Source organism: Petaurus breviceps, unplaced genomic scaffold, assembly GCF_028583685.1.
Source record: "Petaurus breviceps papuanus isolate PSGF00001 unplaced genomic scaffold, PetGlider_PUasm1.0 685, whole genome shotgun sequence".
NCBI lineage: Eukaryota > Metazoa > Chordata > Mammalia > Diprotodontia > Petauridae > Petaurus > Petaurus breviceps.
The window spans coordinates 4,383,602-4,405,215 of NW_027186455.1; the positions used below are offsets into that span (position 1 = coordinate 4,383,602).

Genomic DNA, 21,614 nt, shown 5'->3' on the forward strand with positions numbered 1-21,614 from the left:
ATTGGTTTGAGGTCCTTGCTCTTTTATTTTTTCTTTCCCTTTAGATGGTTTCCACAGCTCTTTAATACCTACTTCAGGAAGAGAAAAGAATTATGAAATTTCAGTTAATCAATTACTGCTGCTATCCCTTAGAAGTGTTTATAGTGGATGGTCATGTGAAGCAAGAAGATGAAACCACTGCTTCAGAGACATTTTAGGCCATCTGATTTTTCATTTATGGTTTTTTCTATCTCTTTTATAAAGATAATTGTAGTACATTTTGTTTCTGTAAGGGAGGATTGAGTACCCAGCTGGTTAGATATATTTAAAGAAAGAAAGGAAAATCACTCTTAAGCAAGCCTGGTAGAGATTTTTTATAAATTTGAGTGGGAACCTGAGAATGCTGCAGTATTCTGGCAAATTAATTAAAGTAAGAGATAAAGAAGTCAGATGTAGTTATTACATAGGATTTTTTAAAAGATTAAACTGATTGTGGTAGATAAAATAAATTATTTTCTAATAAGCTTTGGTATTAATTTTCTAAAGTGAAATGCTTTTGAGACTTTCTTCCCTTTCATGATTAACTTAAAAATAGAAATATAAATTAACATAGCCCATTGTATGTCCTATTGCTATCTGCACTGATAGAGCTGTTGCTCCAGTCCCTGAAATGAAACTCTATCTGATTGATAATCATTAGCCTGTCACTGTCATCACCAACTCAAAAGAGCCCCTTTATCTGGTCCTCAGTCTGCTAAATGAAAGGCAAGCATACCTTTTTCTCTCTATTTGACCAGTACTAGTGTCCAAGGACAGGTTATGTTGTATGACAGGCATAAGGTCACTTCAGTTTTGGGCTGAGTCTCTGCTGTTTTAAAAAGGTGTAATAAACCACCAGTATATGACACACATATCAACTAACCATTCATGAGAACCTTCCCTGCACTCTCTTGTCATTGTAACTTTTTGTCTTGGGTAAAGGCTGTTCAGCTCATGTCTTTTGGTACCACTATTAGTCATTCACTTAATTGCCAAAGCTTGAATAGTGTGTGAAGATTGGGCGATTTTTGTTGTTGTTCTTCTTGCCAGTCCAACTATAACAGCACAGTGGTAATTTTCCCTCTTATTCTGTGTAGTTGTCTAGCACCTGATTCTAGAGGTGTTCAAAATTAGTGTAGCTAGTCAGATTTTTATGAAATAGCCACCTTATCAGTGCCAAGAACATCACAGAACAACTTCATTTTACGTCATGGTAACTGTCACAACTTGTTCCTTAAGTTTCATGGATCATGAATGATTTATTGGAAAGTAAAGATTTTTTTAAAAAAAGAGGCATTCACTCTTACAGTATACACAATTTTAATAGCAAAACTTTCCTGTACACTGTACTTTATTATTCCCTTCCTCCCCAAGCCCTCCCTTCCCCTGCTCCCTCACCCCAGGTTATATCCCTCCTCTCCCACCCATACCCCCAAAATGGCTCTCAAAAGGTGATTTGAACACAATGCATTTGGGCTGCACTTTTGATTCTCCAGGTTCATTGTCGATAGAAAAAAAATTACTATAGCATTCCTTATATGTGGATTTTTATCACTAAGGGAAAAAAGATTAGTTTAAAAGAGTAGCAGATGGAGCTTTTTAGATGTTTGCATCTTCAGTATGAAAGCTTAAACAGTCATTTTTCTATTTGGTTTTGGCCTTATTAGATCATGAATTTGCCTCAGGTTAGATAGATGTGAATTATTTGTCCAGCTTTCTATGCCTTACCTCTCAAGAAGTTGCTTATCAAATAAGATATGAAAACTAATCCAAAGTAGATTCTTGAGAACATCCTTTAATTGTATTGCTATGTTAGAAAAATGATAATAATAAGGAGCCTTACACTTTATATAGGTTCAGAAGTGTAGTAAAGCTTTTGTGATCACTATTCTTAGTCTCAAAAAGTATGCCTTAAAAATTTGTATTCTCAGTAGGTTTAAATTTTAGGTTTAAGACCTCAGTGCTTCAGCAGGGGAGTCTTTTTATTGGAAAGATCAAGGAAAGATTCAAAAAGTCTAAGGCCTACATGGCCTTAGAGTAAGCAGATGGGTTTTCATAATTATTGAAATTGAGAGATTTAATCAATTTTCTATTCATTAAACTGGCGCAAAAATTAACTTAGGCACAGTAGGAAATTATGAATGTTAGTGCAGATTTCTGGCTTAGAAAACAAGTATCGTTGCTTTCAATTGTTGGCAGTGGGTGCTCTCTCTAGCTCAGCTTTATGAATTTGTAAATTTACTGGCTTTTTTTCCTTTTCAATAAAGAGATTGAAATCACCCTTGCAAACTCATGCTCTTTCAAGCTCAAGCAATGTATATAAATGATTGTAAACTAGCTCCTGGTTATTAGGTAGGTATAACATCCTGTCATGGGTTTGATAATGTTTTCAGTGACTATGTAGTAAAAATGATATAAAACTTTTTGTGTGGGGGGAAATTAACATTAAAATATTCATTTGACTTCAATTAACAAAATACTGAGCTGTTGTTTGACAATAGCCAGTTTGTGAAGAGAGAAAGCACAGATGAATAACAACCTAATCTCTGGTGCTGAAGCATAAAGAGATCAAAATTAAATAGATTCATGCCTTCTGTGAGTTACAGGAAAGGGAAGGTGCCTCATTAGTGAAAAAGGAAAATAGGTATTTGGTTTGGTTATTCAAATTCTCTCTATGTACTACAAAAGGCAAAGAAGATCAATAATTTTTATCTTTTAAGATCCACTTGAAAAGTCTCTCTTGGTGGTCTTTGCACATCCTATTCCTCAGAGGTTATAGAGCCAGCTTTTCCTGTCAGTTCTCAGAATTTTACTTGTGGATAGCTCATTTGCTCTCTGGGTCTTATGGGACATCTATGCTGTTTCTTAAGAAAAAATCAGTTTAAACTGACTGCTAATTTGTGATCAGAATTATTACAAATGTTCCTGTTACCCATCACCTTACAAGAAGCCTTCATTATGCCTAGAGCAACTCTTGTCATGATCAAAAATAACAAAACAACCGTGGTTGCTCCTTAGGTACAGAGTTGGATATTAGTGCTGGAGCTAGTTATTTTATCCAGTCAGGTTCTGATCCTGCTTTTTGGGACCAGTGTTTCCTTGTAAAATCAGTTTCTGCAATTGCACAGGCAAACACAGTGTATAATTTAACAAGAAATGAGGGTAATGTCTGCCTGCAGCACATCAGTTGAGCAAGATGTAAGCTTAGGAATAAAAAAAAAATATGACTTTCCCATATTAATATACCCTTCTAAAAGGCAGTTATATTGTACCATAATTTATAATCTTCTTGTTTCTTTAGTGACTTAGGAAAAAATTTCAGGGGAGGGGGAAAGGGAGAGGTATACAAGCCTCTTTCTTGCTCCAGAAGACTATAATGCTTAAACATACTATAATTCCATGGGATAGTATAGTTTGACATTCCATTTTCCTGATAGGAAAGACTATCCTTATTAAAGAATATTATACCTGTAGACAATCTTTAATTGAAGAACAAAAAGGAAACTTTGGGGGGGAGGTTAGGGAGAGAGGATCTATCTGTGTATATACCATTTTCTAGACAGCAAGTGCCAGTGGTTTAAAAAAAACAAACAAACAAACCACACTTTCAAATCAAGTCAGTAGTTTGATCCTACAGTTGCGTGTGATTATAGACACATCATATCTTGTTTACAAGAAAATGTTAAAATACGAATTTGGAATTGGCCTCTGAAACCCAAATTTTTAACCAATTGCTTTGTTATTTTTTTTTAATCAAAATTGAAGTTAAAACAACAATAGGTAAGTCTTTTTGTATGAAAAGTTTTGTATTAACGCCCAGTAATCACTAAATTGTTTAAAACTATATTAACATTCTAAATTAATTGGGTTATTCTTTTTAAAAGCAATTCAGCTGTGTGTATGGAAACCTAATGGTCAGATACCACTGTATTTGACACAGCAGTGCATTTTGGTACATATAACTGTCCATAGGCACCTTATTTTTGCCTGTTTTTAACTTTAATTAACCTGGTTTGTTTTGAGTTATTCAGATTCTATAATGTTTGAATTTTCATTGCCTTGTACCTTTGGTACCACGGCACTGCAAGGTGGCCACATAGGCATATGTTTTTTCTGACTGACAGGTTATTTTTAAGTAACACACTCACCTTTCTTTTCAGAATGCTTTGTTCTTAAATTAATCTTTTTTAAAGATTTCATTCCTGAGCATAAAACTCAGTATTTTTAAGAAGTGATTTTTGGTAGTCAGTTTGTATTCTAACACATCTTGCTAGCCAGTTACTTAAAATGTACTTTAAAGAGTAAAAAACAGACAAAAAGAGTATAGAGTTTAAACCCTTTCTTAGGACAAGTGGTCATGACAGCATTATGTGAATTAGCCTGGCTAGATTAAGAATGTCATGGGATTATGGCATTGACTCATCTGTGGACTCCCCTGTTACACCTCCCTCTCCCCAGTCAACCTTGGTTTTTCATTTACACTTAAATGTAAGATTGAGTACATTAGTATTGAAATGCCACTTTACCCCACTCCATTTTAAGTAGTTGTCTAAATTTCACAAAAAGATTTGTAAAAAACCAGAGACCTTAATGATTCAATGTAATTATTTAGTATTGATTTAACTGTAATGAGACCATTTCATAATCAGTTGAATTCTTTGTTTAAGCATCTGAACCAAGCCCATTCAAATTATATAAAGTGTTCTGAATTTGTACTGTGAGCTCTGACATATACGCACTAACCTAGGCAATGACTGTGGATAGACTTGGGCAAAGAGGCTTTTAAATGGGCCATCTCTCATTAGACGCAAAATTCCACTTAGATGTGATTGTTGATTATACATCTGAGTCAGTATCAAATTATAATCACATATGAAATCTTTCATTAAGTCTTCCTTTATAGTTAGTGAGCCAGTTGTAATACATGAGATCAGATAGCCACAGTGGAACAGATTATGATCTGTATTTCATGCTCACTTCTTTCTTTCCAGACCGTTTTCAGTAGAAAAAAGTAGCATATTGGAGACTTTAGTATAAATGTTTACACATGATGGCATAATTACATAACATGAAACATCTTACATTATTTTGAAGTGAGCATTTTTAGATTTCCAAATAGGAGTGCAAAGTAATGTAATCATTGCTTCTTTTAACACTTAAAATATGGTTCCATTTAAAAAATAAAAATAAAAAATACTTCACCACTTCAAAAACTATGTCTCCACTTGTTTTGGAAAATTAGGCTTAATGTCACCATTTGTAAAAATTAGAGTTATATATTTAGCCCCCTACAATTTAAAATAGGTTACTTATCTGATGTAATTTTTGATGACTTGTAGGTATTATACTTCACATTCTTTATATGGCAGCTGCTGACACTTGCACTGTCCATAACCATTAATGATGATGAAGGGTCCTTCATGGGTGGGTTCATATTCATTATATGGTCCTTGGTCTGACATGTTTGACATATGGAGTCGTGTTTGGGATCGGAGTTGCCTGTGGTTCTGAATCATTGAGCACTGCCTAATTCTTCTTAAAGTAGGAGGGCAGCATTTCCTGGAGATGAACACTATAAAAATAATAAAAAAGAAAGAAAACAATAAAGCCATTGTTCCTGTAATTACCCGCTGAGTGAAGATGGCATTGTCTGGTTCAGGAAAGTGTTCATCAGTAGTAACCGCTATGCCTGCAGTAGTTGGGATTTCTTTGTCTCCCACATGGTAACTTGATGAGCTTATTCTTTTTGTGTATTCAGTGGTTGGATCTTTGTAACTTGTAGCCATGGCAGTGACAGTAGTTGATAAATTCCAGCAAAGCTGAAATCCATAAACTGCATCTAGAATATCCTCTCCCTGGGTGTGGTCTGGGCTGTGGCACAGTATTGAGTGCTCCCACCGACCTTGGAAGCCACTCAGCCATGTGGCCAGTGCACATATTTTGGGGCTGCATTCCCACAGATTGCCAGAGAGGCCAACTGTAGTTAAGGATCTGAGAGAATTTAAGATCTTGGAATCCAGGCTGTGTAGCTTGTTGTTGTCCATTAGAAGTATTTTAAGATTAGGCATGGTTTCAAACACTGTGAAATCGATGGCTTTGATTTCATTTCCAGTCAAATCAAGCTTTTCTATGGTGCCCCAGGTCCACTCCATCCCACATGTCAAGTTGCTAATTTTGTTCCACTGTAAGAAGAGCGTGTGCAGACTGCTTAGCCGTAGGAAATGAGCAAAATTAATCTTTGTCAGCTGGTTGTGCTCTAGGTGAAGCTCTCTCAGTTTGATTAATCCTGCAAATCCATTGCGAGCCAAACTTCGCAAACGATTTGTGCTCAAATCCAGAAACTCCAGACTACGACAGTCCCAGAAAAGGCGAACGGGAATGGTCCGCAGGGAATTGGAACGCAAATGTAAGGTTTGCAGCTTCCGAAGGCCATAGAACAATTCTGGATGCAGAGATGATAACTGATTAAAAGACAGGTCCAAATTTTGCAGGTTAAGCAGTTGACTAAAAGTTGTGTTTGGCAAGTAAGATATTTTGTTGGAACTTAGGATTAATTCCTTAAGTTTATAGAGTCCTTGAAAAGAATCTTCTTTAACTGTTGAAATTTGATTATGGTCTAAGTGGAGCCAAGTAAGTTGACTGAAGCTTGCAAATTGATCCCTTTCAAGTTCAGAAATGTGATTGTGCCTCAGTGACAAACCTAGAGAGCCCTTGTCAGTGTTGTTTGGCACTGAGTGAAACCCCTGAGAGTCACAGTAAAAGAGCAGCTTCTCGCAGCGGCATTTTGGTGGACAAGCCATGCCCAAGGCAGGCAGCATTTTTAAAACCACACTCATTGCATATAGCGCTGCCAGCATAGGAGCCCCTAATGGCCACTTGAAATGTAAGCCTGCAGAATATAATTTAAGGAAACAACAAGATAGGATATTTTTCATCAGATCATACGGACCAAAAAAGATAAGCACAACATCATGGTGAAAGCACATAACTTACTGTTCATGCATTGCAGAAAATCTAATCCTCATAGACTAAAATGAAACTTATCCTTTTAAAAAGATGGCTAAGGTAGCACCCCTATAATCAGCCTTGCTATTTGAAAATAGCAGGTCCAAAAATATATTCAAATGCTTTCATTTTTTAAATTTTAACTCACTGTTTTTTTTTTTAAGAATGCTCACTGCTTAAGATTTATAAATGCAAAAACTTACCCATTCTTTTGAGCACATTGGAGGTTGCATTCAGTCGTAGACTCAAAGCAGTGAGTCTGAAAAAGGCTCGAACATTCAGTCGCCTTTGAATAATTTACTCTTTTTCAGTATCCTAGGATATCAGGGTAAAATTGAATCCACCAGGCTTTTCCCCCCCTTAGGATATTCCTTTTGAATTCATTGGCTTGATTTTCTGTGACAGCTCTGTAATTCTTGAATCAGTACTGAATATAAGTTTTATTTTTCTCCTCCTGCGTCTGTTCGACTGTTTAATTGAAGCTTTGGTCTTCCTTTTGCACAGCTGTTAGTTCTCTTAGTCTTAACTTGTTGATGGCAGATGGGTAGCTTATTGCAGCGAGAAGCTCCTGTAGTAGCATGAGTGCATTTACTGAAAAGCTTTTCCGAGAAACGGTACAAGAATGGATTTGCTTATGTGCTGCGACCACACAGAACTGTATATAGGCTGACGTCACATGGTGACGTCTCTTTTGTTTGGGTTTTCCAGAAGCTTTACTGTTATAAAGCATTGTGCTGCATATTGTGATCGTGCAAGATCCCTAATACTTTTTTTTTTTTTTTAGAAAGAATGGTTGGGTGTGGAGGGGAGATGGTGGGGATACCCAGAAAAATGTGTTGTATTCCTTTAGTATAGGAAATAGGAATGAGTCTTATGATAAAGGCAGCATTCATGAAGGCCACATAGCTGTGAACTGAAATAACCAAGTGGGGATTTTTAATGCTTGCTAAAGCCCAGTATTAGATAGCATCCTCTGCATAAAAAAATAGCTTTAATGGGAATGAGCCTGCACAATTTGTGTAGTAATAGGAGGAATTCAGACCTTTCGAAGTGGTAGCTGCTGTTTTATTCTTCTGAATCTTAGTTCTGTTGTCATACTTTAAAGTGAAAAGTATAAAAATAATTTGTCTTGATATTGTTAGTAACTTAAGTAGGCAAGTTTCACTGATGAGTCCTTCAAATCTTAAAAATCTTAATCCCAAAATAAGGGATAACAAAAGCACTTTGCTAAAAATGAAACATTTGATTACTTTGATACTTGAGATTTGGGAGAGAACTTTTCCTTTAGTAAAGCTGATTTTTCTGCTTCCCCCTCCATCCTTTCTAACAATAACAGGCTGGGCCTTAATGAAAAATACTGCTAAATTTATCCTTTATTTAATGTGGTGGTGGGAGGAAAAGGGTGGGTTGACTCAGTTTTAATACCATAGACCCTCATGTCTTTAGGGTGGAACAGAACTATTTAGGACAAAGAATAGGACTTGACTTAGTTTTATCTTAGTCATTTGTGTTTACCCCAGAATCTTAGAAATTATTTAAATTGGGGGGGGGAGGGAAGGGGGACATAGCACTAGAATAATAGGGCATTTGCACATTTAATAGCTCCAACTGGCAGAATTCTACAGATGGAGGAGCTTACAGAACTGTCTTTGTGCTTAATATTGGCTGTTGTTGGACTCTCTAATGAACATAAAGGGGTACCCACATTTAGAGAGAATTTTTTTTAACGTGGCTGTTTTTCCTTAATGTAAGTTATTTTCACTTGTCCTTTCATTTCTCTCTGTTATTGGATAATGATAATTATATATATTTATATAGCACTTTAAAGTTTTTTTTTCCATGATTGGTGAGGTAGTCATGTGTTGTCCCCATTTTAGAGATAAGGAAACTGAGCCTGGGAGAGGTTAAGTGACTTGTTTGCTGTAGATAGAGCCAAGACACAAACTCAGAACTACTGATTGAGTCCATTCCTGCCCCCCCCCCCCAACTGTATCTTTTCATTGTCTAGACCTTAAAATATTTATTTACTTACTTTTGTTTTACAAAATTCAGTTCCACAATTCCTTGAGTTCCAAATCCCTCCCCTCCCCCCCAAGTCCCGCACAGCAGCATGCAATTAGACCTTAATGTTTATTTTATTTTTGCTTTTTGGAGGAAGAAGGGCAGAGTAGTTGGGGTTAAGTGACTTGCCCAAGGTCACACGGGTAGTAAATGTTAAGTGTCTGAGGTCAGATTTGAACTCAGGTCCTCCTGACTCCAGGGCCAGTGCTCTATTCACTGTGCCACCTAGCCACCCCTAGACCTTAATTTTTTAAGAAGGTATAAATACAAATGCTGTTTCAAGGACAAATAATATATTTTTTGTTCCACTTATTCCTCCCTGCCTGCCTCCCCCTCTACCTCTAAAAAAAAAATTAACAATGGCTTTTGTCTTAGCCCTGGACAGGAAATGATAAGTTTAGTATTTCAAAAACGAAAATATTTGTGTATAGAACTCTTGATTTATTCAGCTGTAGTTAATGGAAATGAATTTGGAATGAGGGTAAGATGGTGGCGGAGAGGGAGATACATTTTCTTAGAAGCTGAGCTTGGTAGTTATAATTAAACTGTTCAGTTTCTTTCTCCTTCCCTCCTTTCCTTCTCAATTGTTTTAGGTACTGTATATTCTTGCTTCTTTCTGTGTTGTTTTATATAAATCTTCTTGTGCTCTCAATTTTTCATATTTATAATTTCTTTTAATGTGTAGTAAAATTCTGTGGTGCATCCATATGCCAGAATTTGTTTAGCCATTCCCCCAGTTGATGGGCATCTACTTTTTTCTTGTTTTTCCTGCCATAAGTTTTTTTTTTGTATTTGAACACATTTGTTTTTAATGGGGTCACGAACATTTAATATATATTACCTATTCAAATTGAATCAAACTGCGTCCTTTCTCTGAACTGTATAGATCTTCTATCCCAAATCTAGATAAACTATACTTGGCTTTTCTCTTCATTCTCCAGGAGTGGAGAGTTTTTCTAAAAGTTCCCCTTCCACTTTAGGAAGCAGTTTTTCCTGTTTCTCTTGTCAGAATACAGGAGAAACCTGCTTCTTTCTCTACCTTCTGACGAGTTAAGTTCTTAAGCTAAGGCAAGATTTTATCAACTATGCTGCTTTTTGGAAGAGTGAATGTTCCAATAGCTGTTCAGATAATGGAAGTCTTCTATTACTACTTTATCATCATGGTGCCAGGATTCTAGAATTTTTTATCTAATTACTCCTTCTGTGTAGGCTTTTTTATACTTTGATGACACTTCTGCTTCTCTTTCTAATGATCCTCATAGAAATTATTGTTGTCATGTTTTCCCTTTCTGATTTTTGGATTCCCTCATTGTGAGGGAATTCTCTCACCTTATAATATATATTATGTTGTCATCCCCTTTTTTCTTTTCCCTTTTAATGCATGCCTTTCCAGAGCCATGTGAACTCTATCTTACAAAGCCTCAGTGATACTTGTTAACTTGGATTTTCCTACTTGTCTTAGACTCTCAAGTTCATCCATATTATACGCCCTTGTGTTTAGACATCTGAGGTGGCAGTTTTTTGTTTTTGTTATTTGGTTACTAGGTCTTGGAATTGATAATTTTCCTGGTTTGTACTTATCATCTGTATGATGGCTCCCACGTGTGTGTGCAAACACACACACTCTCACACTTTATAGAGAGAAGTTGAAAGAGAGCGATAGCGAATTTTCTCCCTCTCTTCAGTATAAAATGTACTTAGGTTCTCATGACTGACAAAACATTTCTTACCAACTCTTATTAATTGTGTTCCATCTTGGGGTATAACAGCCCATGATTTCCCTATTTTAAGGATCTCACGGAGATCCAAATCCTGTTTTTAGATACTTTTCTTACTAGGATGTCTTTTTTTCTCAGCTTCTCCTTTCCCTTCAATAAATAGCAGTTATGAAAACATCCTTTGTGCCTCTGAAGGTCTTTAGCTTCTCATGCAGGACTTCATAATCCCAAGCATTGCTTTTAGATTTATCTACCTAGTGATCATTGCTCCTACATGGATGACCAGTAGGGATAGCATTTGTCAGGTTTGACAAGTGTTCTTAAGGTACCTCCCACTCCTGTATATATGCCCTAGGAAGACAGCAGACCTCTCTTTTTCATGTGAGGCACCACATATCTCAGTAATAAGTCACCAACCAACTACTACCACTTATTGTTTCCATCCCCTGATCATTACTGGATAACCTTTTTCAGGGTGCTGCCTGTGGAGCCATGCCACCTTTTGTTGGACCCATCTTCTGAGAAGATCTAGAGACTCCCATCTGAAGCAGTGATGCTCAGAATTCACTCAAAGTTTCCTCCCATCTGTGCCATACTTTCCTACTGTTTGACCCCTGACATCAGTTGGGATTCTCTTCCTTCCTATCCTTTTTCTTATATTCTCTTTAAAGTCCTTCTGTTCCATCAAGGACTAGGTCATTCACCCAGGTAGTCTGGAGAGTAGGAGATCTGGCTTCACTTTCTATACTAGGAGAGAGACCAACTTTGCACTTTGTACATAAATAGTGGTTAATTGGCAGTGACGTATCACAGTGATACCTCTCTGCAAGTCACTGCAAAATTCTCTTGCCTCCATAATTGATAGAAACAGAGAGTTGGTTATTTTTATTGGAGGCAATCTTCTCTAACTTAGAGCCATTGAGTTAAAAATGCCAACTCTGCCACTTATCTACCATGGGACCTTGGGCAAATCACTTATACTTTTTATGTCAGTTTCCTCATCTGTAAAACCAGAAGTTGGATGAAACAGTCAGTAAGATCCCTTGTAACTCTAAATCTGTGGACTTTTTTCTGTTTTGTTTTTTTTTTTTGATTGACAAATAGTAGATTTCTGGTGGGCCCTAGCTAGTGCTTAGATGTTTCCGTCATTTGTACTCTGACAAAATCTCAAGCAGAAATAAAAGCTATGTTGGACTTAGAGTCAGAAAAACTTGGATATGAATCCTGCCTTAGACACTTAGGAGTTCTATGGCCATGGTCTCTTAACCTCTCTGTACCTTAGTTTCCTTAATCAGATAACAGGCAGGGATAATTATCGCATCTGCTTCACAGGATTGTTGTCATGGTCAAATGAAATAAGTAATCACATTGCAAATTGTAAAGTGTAAATTGTATTTAAAAACTAGCTATAATAATAATAGCACCAAAATCAAGAAGAATAATTTATTATTTATCTTGTTCATTGGAGTATAGATAAATGTAATTCTGGGACAAGTCACCATGCTGTGATGTTTTATCTTTAATGATTTGTGGACTTGTATATAGGTGAGTTAGCTAATTTTGGCAAAGCAGTATAAAACCCTTTTTTATAATTGGTAAGATGTTTCTAATTTTCATATGATGTGATACTGGAACATAGGTATTCATGATTTCAATCCGTTTCATTCAAATTTCAGTTTGCCTGCTTTAGTGGTCAGCGCCACCTGCATTTCTAGCAGTATGAGTATTTCTGATTTGTTCCTCTCTACCTTGCCTCCTTGTGGTACCAGAACACGACGGCACACAGTTGCCTTGCTGTCTTCGATGTCAAGTTGGTCACCACAGTGTTTTCATATAGGGCCGGCTTGCAACCCTATGCAACCTTATCTACTTAAATTCTAGGAACTGTTTCATCATGCTGCATCAAAACTACAGCAGCAGCATCACTGCCTTAAGCTGCTGTTGTACATCACTTTGCCTGACTTTCCCTTACTTTACCACCTCCTCTTTGATGCATTGTATTACTGTCATTAGAGAGAAGCAGCGTGGTATAGTGCAAAGGTACTTAAACTTTTCTGTCATAGATCAGACTTTGCCATTCTGAAGCCAATGAAGATCTTTTTTTCAGAATAATGTTTTTTAAACATAAAAAATATATATATATATAGGATTACGAGAGAAACCAGTTATCTAGAAATAAGGTTAACAAACTTTTTGTTTTTTACAAGTTTACAAACCCTGGGTCCCCTGGTTTGGTGGTTAGAGGGTCCATCTAAGGTGGAATGCTAGTGACCTTCTGACTGCCCTGACACATGCTGGCTTTGTGGCCAGAGCAAATCACTTAACTTCAGTGCTTTCTGAAATTCTCTATCTAGGCTGTAGCACAGATACTGATCTGTATTACTTAGAAGGGGTTTCTTTACCAGGAATTGCCAGTACCAATGAAATCTTCCACATAGTGAGCAAAACAAGCAAATAAAAAAAAAACCCCAATAAATTATAACAGAGATACACATGGAATGGGTTAGAGAACAATAAATTATTGTTTCGCTAAAACTTACATTTTGTTGTTTCAATAGCAATAATAGTTTAGATTTTAAGATTTTATTCAGTGACTTTCATGTTGTGTTCAGATTTGTTGAGATTAAAGCTGATGCTTAAAAACTTGGACCACATAATGAGAAGATAAGACTCATTAGAAAAGACCCTGATGTTGAGAAAGATTGAAGGTAAAAAGAAAAGGGGACAGCAGAAGTTGAGATGGATAAGATAGTCTCGTGGAAACAGTGAACATGAACTTGGCCAGACTATGAGTGGAGGGTAAAAGGCATCCTGTGGTCCTCTGGATCACAGAGAGTCAGACACAAATGAACAGCAACAACAGAGTGGAGAAGTGTCGATGTGCATAAGCTTGGTTTTCTGCTCACTAAACCTAGAATATTTAGTTTCACATGGCGAAGATATGTTGAAGAGTAAATGATCTTAAAACCTCTGGAAATAGACATGGGTTTGTAAGAACCCGTGAGGGTGTGAGGCTCTTCTCTCCCTTTTCTCACTCCCTCCTGATTGGCTCACTTCTTTTGTACTGGAATAAATTAAAAGCATGTTAAGTTACGTTGTCATAGTGCTGTTTAAAATGATTTTTGTAGGTAGGAGATCATGCCCAGTACAATTATTTTTTCGCATGTTTAAGGAAGTTTGTAGAACTGGAAGTGGCATCACAGTATGCAAAGCATATTTCCTAGCCTCTTTTTTCTTTCAACAAGTAGTTACTTGGATAGCCTCACTTCTATCAATTTCACATTGAAAACTACACATTTTGAGCAACTTTGCTATTGGCTTCTCTTTCTACTGTCGATAAGGGAGTATTGTAGTAGAGAATTTCTAAGCTCCTTATTCATGGATTATGAACTGTGAGTTGTGTCCTCATCAGAGTCAGGAGGGTAAGATGTCATCTAAAGTTTAGGGGCAGTAGAGTAGATTGGGGGAAGAGCCCAACTCTGCTAATATTGCAGCCATGACTTAAAGTGGTAAAATTCTGAAATGATCATAATATGATGTTGTGGACCCTAAAAACATATTTTTTCTAGAACTGCTTGCTATTGACATAACACAAGCAAAATTTAGTTTTCAATTTCTAAAGAGACATGGAAGAGTTAAAATGGTTTCAACAAAACTTGAAAGTACAAAACTGTTGACAACTTACAATTATATAATATTCTGAATGATGCTATTTTTGTAAAAAAGCAAAGAAACATTCATCTCAGGTTTTTTTTTTGTTTTACTTGATTTTAGAGTAAAAATTAATCATTATAATAGTAGTACTACCTGTAGGTAATGAAAAGCTTGCCATATTTCTTACTTAACTTACTAAATAAAAGGTGATCTACATTGGTATCAGAAACTGCCTGAGGGAGTTTTTCCACAGAGGAATACATTATCCCTGCCTCTGGTAGTGTTGGCCCTTAAGCAATCCCTTTGTGGCAGCTGCAGGTTCTAGCACAACATTTTCCCAAAGAGTTTGCTACATGGTAGCATTAGTTAGAGTGGGAAATGACCCTGGATCAGACCAAGGAATTAACAAAGATTCCTAGAACTGGCAGCAGAGTGATTTAAGTGTGTTTCTCTGGGACATGCTTAGTTCTCTTCTGTGTTAGAACCTGTGTTACTGGGGAAAAGATACTATGGCAGCATCCAGAATTACTTTTTCTAACTTAATATGTGTTATAAAGAAAATATAAATAAATAAAAGATGTCCCTCTTCATTTCAGTATCAGTTCAGCAAGTTAGAAGTCACAGCAATGTAAGATGATCCGTGTAGGTTAGATGTTCTTGACTATGGACTATCTCCCTAACCTGTCAGATGGATTGCCTACCAGTATTTTAAAAATGGACTTAGAAAAGATGAAAACGTTCAAAATAAAACAAAAAATAAAGCCTTCCACAGTTCTTCAGTGTAGTCAGAGATGACTGTGATAAAGGAAACAACATACAGAAAGTATGTTTTTCTTTAGATTTTTTCAGGAATATTTGTAAAGGTACTACCATCATTAGCCAGACAGGAAACTTTCCTCTATTCATTTCTATTAATCCAACTTGCCTCTATTTACTAGATTAGATGGATAACACACTAGGGGAAAAAGTTTTTTCCAGCTGCAGAAATTCACACGAATGACGGATGTGCATAGTCACCAATCTTATGTAATGAGTTATTCAGATTTGATTTTTTATCTAGGGGAATGAGAGTTCACCATTCCATTGTGTTATAACTACAAGTCAGATCAGAAAGGAGATACTTTTTTTTAATAAGAGATTAGAGACATTGACCTTATACATTGAACTACATTGACCTTATACATTGAACTTATATTATCATTTATCATGGGCATAAAAAATTTCGTCCTGTGATCTTTGAGTTCATTCATTATTCTCTTTTTTTTTTTTTAAGCAATCGGGGTTAAGTAACTTGATGAAGGTTACATGGCCAGTTATTTCTGGGTGTGGTGCTGAGTGTCTGAGCCCGGGATTCAATCTCCAGGTCATCCCAACACTGGAGCCAGTGCTCTTACTCGCTGTGCTACCTGGCCGCCCCATTCATTCGTTATTCTTGTCACCAAATCTTTTATTTGGTCCGCTGATTGTTTTATAATAGTCTCCTTTTGGCCAAGACAGAATCTTTTATTTTAAAAAAGGAAAGACCTAACTATCCTTGTTCATGTAAAATTTCCAGTTTTTTTTTTTTTCTTTTTGGAGGGCAGTTGGGGTTAAGTAACTTGCCCAAGGTTACACTGATAGTTTTTTTGTGTTAAGTGTCTGAGGTTGGAACTGAACTTGGGTCCCCCTGACTCCAGGGCCAGTGCTTTACTCACTGCGCCACCTAGCCGCCCTCTATTTCCAGTCTTGAACCTCCAGTTGCTTATTAAACATCTCAAATTGGATGCTCTATAGATATTTTAAACTCAGCATTTCCAAAACTGACTTCATTCTTTGCCTGTTTGTTACTGTTGAGGATACTACTATCCTCCCAATTACCCAGCCCTCCCCTTCCCCACATCCCCCCTCCTCCCCTTTCACTTTTTCTTTTATTTTCATTCTCTCTTCCTCCTTCCCTACCCTCTTACCTGGATGATTGCAAAACCTTTTTGGTTCATCTGCCTGCCTCAAGTCTCTCTACTCTCCAGTCCATCCTCTAGTCAGCTATCAAATTGTTCTCCCAAAAACACAAATCTGACCACATTACCTCTCCATTCAATACATTCTAGTCATTTACTATTTTTTACTTCCAAGATTAATATAAAATCTTCTCATTGTCTTCCAAGCTCTTCATAACCTGACCCTTTCCTACCTTTATAGCCTTCTTAAACTTTACTCCAGGTATTCTTCAGTCCACTGAATTAATTTGCCTTCTTACTGTTTCTTGTAGTTGACATTTGGTCTCCCAACTCCGGACAATCTTAGACCACTTTCCTTTGTCATCTCTGTCTCCTACCTTTGCCAGCTTCCTTCAAGTCTCAGCTAAAGTATCACTTTCTGCAAGAAGCCTTTCCTAGACATGCTTTATAAAAAAAAAAATTTTATTGATATTTTCTATTTTTTACATCACCATAGTTATTCCAAATATCCTTCTCCCTTCCAGAGAGCCATTCTATACAACATAGTATTTTTTATTAGAGAAGAAGAAAAAGTCAGCAGAAGTGATTGATACATTGAAAAAGACTGAAAACTTGTGCAATGTGTAAACATCTGAGCATCTCCCACCTTGAAGGGCTATGTGAAATCACAGCAAAACTGAAAGAAAAAAAAAAGAATAATCAGAACATATTATGTATAGTGATAGGCTAACAAAACCAAGAACACAAAAGATATAGAGGAATACTTTCAAAAATATCAGATAACCCTATACATAATAATCCCAAAATATTAACCCAAAGAAAAGGAAATAGATCTAGTTGTAAAAGAACTACCAAAGGAAAAAAACCCTCTTGATCCTGACAGTTTCACAGGAGAATTCTACTGAACTTTTTTTTTTTAAAGCAGTTGGGGTTAAGTAACTTGCCCAAGGTTACTCGGCCAGTTATTTTGTGTGGGTGTTAAGTATCTGAGGCCAGAACTAATCCTGGGACCTCCTGACTCTGGGGCCGGCGCTCTTACTCACTGCGCTACCTAGCCGCCCCTCTACTGAACTTTTAAAGAGCAGTTAGTGTCCATACTTCTCGTTATTCTCAAAAATTGAGAAACAAAGAACCTAATCCACATCCATTTATTAGACAAATATAGTCTTAAAACCTAAACCAGAGAGGAAACTATAGGCCAGTATCATTAATGAACATTGCACTTAAAAATTTTTAAACAAAATCCTATTAAACTGTAGCAGTTTATCTTTTTTTTTTTGCTAATAGTTTATCTAAGAAATCATTCATTATGTTCAAGTGGAATTTATACCAGGGATGCAAGGATGGTTCAACATTAGGAAAGTAACATAATGATTATTATATTAAAAACCAAAACATCCAAAACCACATGATCATTACGATAGATGCAGAAAAAGCCCTTGACAAAAGAACATGATTCATGCTATCGTGGAAGAACAGATGCACCAGTACATTGTTAGTGGAGCTATGAAGTGTTATGACCATTTTGGAAAATAATTTGGAATTCTGCAAATAAAGTGGCCAAAATATCTGTGCCCTTTGGACCATTACTCCACTACTGGGTTTATACCCCTGTACTTTGCACATAGTTGTTTACATGTTGTCTTTCCCAGTAAACTGTGAACTCTTTGAGAGTATTTAAGTGTTTTTTTCCTTTTTGTTCCCAATGCTCACCACATTTTAGGCATTTAAGAAGTATTGACTAATAAGTTGACTGACAATGATATATATATATATATATATATATATATATTGAAATGAGTACTAGGTAAGTCCCAAAGAAAATTGGATACTTGGGGGAAAAAAAAACAACAACCACATTTTGGAATTATGATAGTATTTGCTGCAGCACCTTAATGAGCTAATTTGGTAAGAACATGAACTTTTGCCACCCCATGCATGCTTTGTAGGATGTTTTTTCCTGTGCATCCCACATGCAAATTCTAGGAAGCTCAGAAGTGCACATTGCCCTTTACCGGGCTCTGATTTACCAATGTGAACCCTTCCTTCACTTTCCAGGTAAACACCTGAACTTGAGAGGCAGTAGGTATAGGATGGTATAGGGGAAGGAACAAAGACCTTGAATACAAATTCCATCTCTCCTTCTATCTGTGTGACCTTGGACAAGTCTGGGCTCACCTTGGCTTTAGTTTCTTTATGAACCAGATGGCTTTTTGTAGCTCTGGTATTTTGGTCCTGCAATCTACCTTCCCAATACATGTTGAAATGTATTTGTTCAACAAGTACCTGAGCAACTTACTTATACAGGCATTAAGCAAAATGTAATTAAACCACTTGTTTCATTTTACATTTATTTTTAAATACAAAAGAGGAAAATGAAAATTAATAAGAATTTGTTGTAAAAGAATAATTCTGATTTATATTCAAGTTTCAGTACATCTATTTCTTTTACCTTGTATATAAAGCACTTAGTAGGAAATCTGCAGTATTTAAGAATGAAAACAAATTCATGTGTAGAGCCTGATACCCTAAGAAAAATTCATTTATTTTTACTGCACTTAGTAAGGCAGAAAGATAGAATATGTCTTGGTGACATTATTGGTTCTTTGGATTATGAGAAAAAGTTTTTTGTAAATCAGAAAATTCAGTTGCTTAGTCATCACTGTCTTTTGGTTATGGTTCTCTCCTCTACCCCCCACCCCCAATTTATAATGGTGTTTGAGTTTCCCTCCTGCTACCTTCCTTTTGGTACTGTCATATGTGAGACCATATTATATAACCTTGTGACTTTGTGGTGTTACTTTAAGTATTTTAGGGTAATGAATGATTGTTAACTATTAGAGAATGATGCTGTTGCTGATACTTCTTAGACATTTGCCTGGCTAAGTTAGTGCTGAATATGGTGTTCCATGATGCAGCCATCCCATCATCTGAATTGTTTATATTTTGGCAAAACTTGACTCTTATTCAGGATGTATGTCATTGTGTCCTATAACCACCATGTAACTGGACATTGCTTATTTGTGAGCCATCGCGGGAAGAATACAAAAATAGGGAAGGGTAGAAATTGTTGGTCTCTTAGTGAAAATGGCATCATGAAATCCTTTTCTGGGAACTGTGGAACATTTGATTTATGGCCTGATTTGTGAGAAGATAGCTCAGAAGATAATCAAGGAATACCTCTTAAATGTTGCTTTCTACAACTGTACAGGGGTAAGGGTGGTAGAAATAGTGTTATATAGCATTACTCACTTGTAGTCTGCTATTTCTGAATTTGAAGAATACATCCTGGTCATAGGAACATTTTAACTTTGTAATTTACTGAGCCTACAGTATTTCACACAATTTCTTGACCATAAATATCACCTTTTTGGCTCTTTTAATTGTTCTGAAGAGGTTTTTAGAGATGTTTGTGGAGAAGTTTTTTCATTTTGAGAGCTAGCTACTATTCCTCCTGGAAGTAGTTTATGTTTCAGGGCTACTTTCCCTCACCCCCACGCTAAAGGGCCCTGCTTTGTTTCAATGGTACGCTCCTCTTTAAGAGGCTCGTCCCCCAGCCCCTAAAAGGTATTTATTAAATGCCCACTTTGTGCCAGGCATTGTGCAAAATACTGGGAATGCCAAGACAAAGGCAAAAGGGCTTTATGCCCTCAAGAAGCTTAAATTCCAATAGGATACAGAATGTATCAAATAGAGTTATATACAAGATAGATAAAGATTGACCTGGGGAAGAGTAGACATTTGCTGTCGTCCCCTTCTCTCTTCCCTCTAACTCTCCTCCTCCTCTTCCTCCCCCCCTCCCCCATGTGAAGCTCAGTACCATCTACCTGTTTTGCTGTAATTGGTGGCAGAGGATGTGTTTTAATTGTCTCTGAAGCACATTCTGACTCTTGAGCACAGCCAGTCTTTGTGTATTTAACTCTTTTATATTTATTTTCTTTTTTTAATGACTGATGCAATGTGTTTAATTAGATTTTCCTGTTAAATTAATTATAACTTGTATTTTCTTTTAATCAGTCTTTTTCTTAACCATGTTTAAATAAGCTTGTTTTAGTTATCTTCAGGGTTAAAACACTTAAATTCTTTACTTTTCTTACTTTGGATACAAATTAACTTTCCATTCATTGAAGTAAGAATTCTAAGAAGTATTTTGACATTTGAAAAACTCTTCATTACCACTGATACAAGAGTGTTGACAAAAGGCATAAGTACTGGACAGTAAGTCATATGCCCAGAACTTGTGGAGCTGATAGGCTATTAGGGACATAAGGCACAAATATAAATATAACACAAGGTAGTATGATACCAAAACTTATGACAAGTTTATTTGGGTAAAATAAAATGTTGTGCGTTGGGAAGGCCAGGGGTACGGAGTTTCTTGATTTGGCAGGATTTCATCCTGCTCATTGTAGTCAGTGAAAAGAGTGCTGGTTTGGGAGGATGTGTATATTTCATTGAAATCCTACTTCTGGTTACTAGTCATTGAGGCAGCGGGGTGGCTCAGTGGTTAGAGAACTGGGCCTGAAGTCAGTCCAGCCTCAGCCATGTACTAGCTGTGTGACTCTGGGCAAGTCATTTAATCTCTGCCTCTCAGTTACCTATTCTTTAAAATAAAATGGGGATAATAAAGTACCCACCTTTTGTGTTTGTTTTGAGGAACAAAGGAGATAATAATTGTTAAATGCTTAGTCCAGTGTCTGGGACATATTAAGTGCTATATAAATGTTAGCTATTACCACCACCACCCATTTGACCTTTTAGTAAGTTTATGACCTGTCTCAATTTCTACAACTGTAAAGTTGAGGGAGTTAGATGACTTAAATCTATGATCCTGTGAAAGCAGAGGTGGGTTGGGGACAGCAATTAGTTCAGTTTGGCTGGAGCATAGGAAGGAATTCGCATGCAGTAAAGTAGTTTTAGGCCTACTTTAAAATCCACCTCTCATCAGTAAGTTTTATGAGGGAAAATGGGTTAGATTTGGTAATTAGGAGGCTTAGGTTCAAATTCCTACTCACACACTCTTTCAACCTTAAGTTTATTCCTTTGTAAAATGAAGAGTTTGGACTAGATGTTCTGTGACATCCCTTTTAACTTTAGATCCTTTGCCTTATTGTAACCCTGATCTTTTCTCAGAATTTCCAGAACTTTTATGCCTTAAACTGACTAATATAGCTCAAAACTGAATTATATACTGTTTTGTGGTATCATGTGTCAGTGAAAT

The 21,614-nt window shown here is 36.5% G+C and overlaps 2 protein-coding genes across 2 annotated transcripts in view; one reads left to right on the forward strand and one right to left on the reverse strand.

Moving 5' to 3' along the window:
• CTNNA1 (catenin alpha 1) overlaps positions 1-21,614 on the forward strand; it is a 161,714-nt gene that overhangs the window by 82,698 nt on the left and 57,402 nt on the right. The window lies entirely within an intron of this gene.
• LRRTM2 (leucine rich repeat transmembrane neuronal 2) lies at positions 1,246-7,828 on the reverse strand. The gene is made up of 2 exons (XM_069104312.1): positions 7,227-7,828; positions 1,246-6,907 (listed from the first exon to the last, which is right to left on the reverse strand). Exons 1-2 carry the CDS (start codon positions 7,228-7,230, stop codon positions 5,361-5,363), a joined length of 1,551 nt encoding a protein of 516 aa, XP_068960413.1. The 5' UTR covers positions 7,231-7,828; the 3' UTR covers positions 1,246-5,360.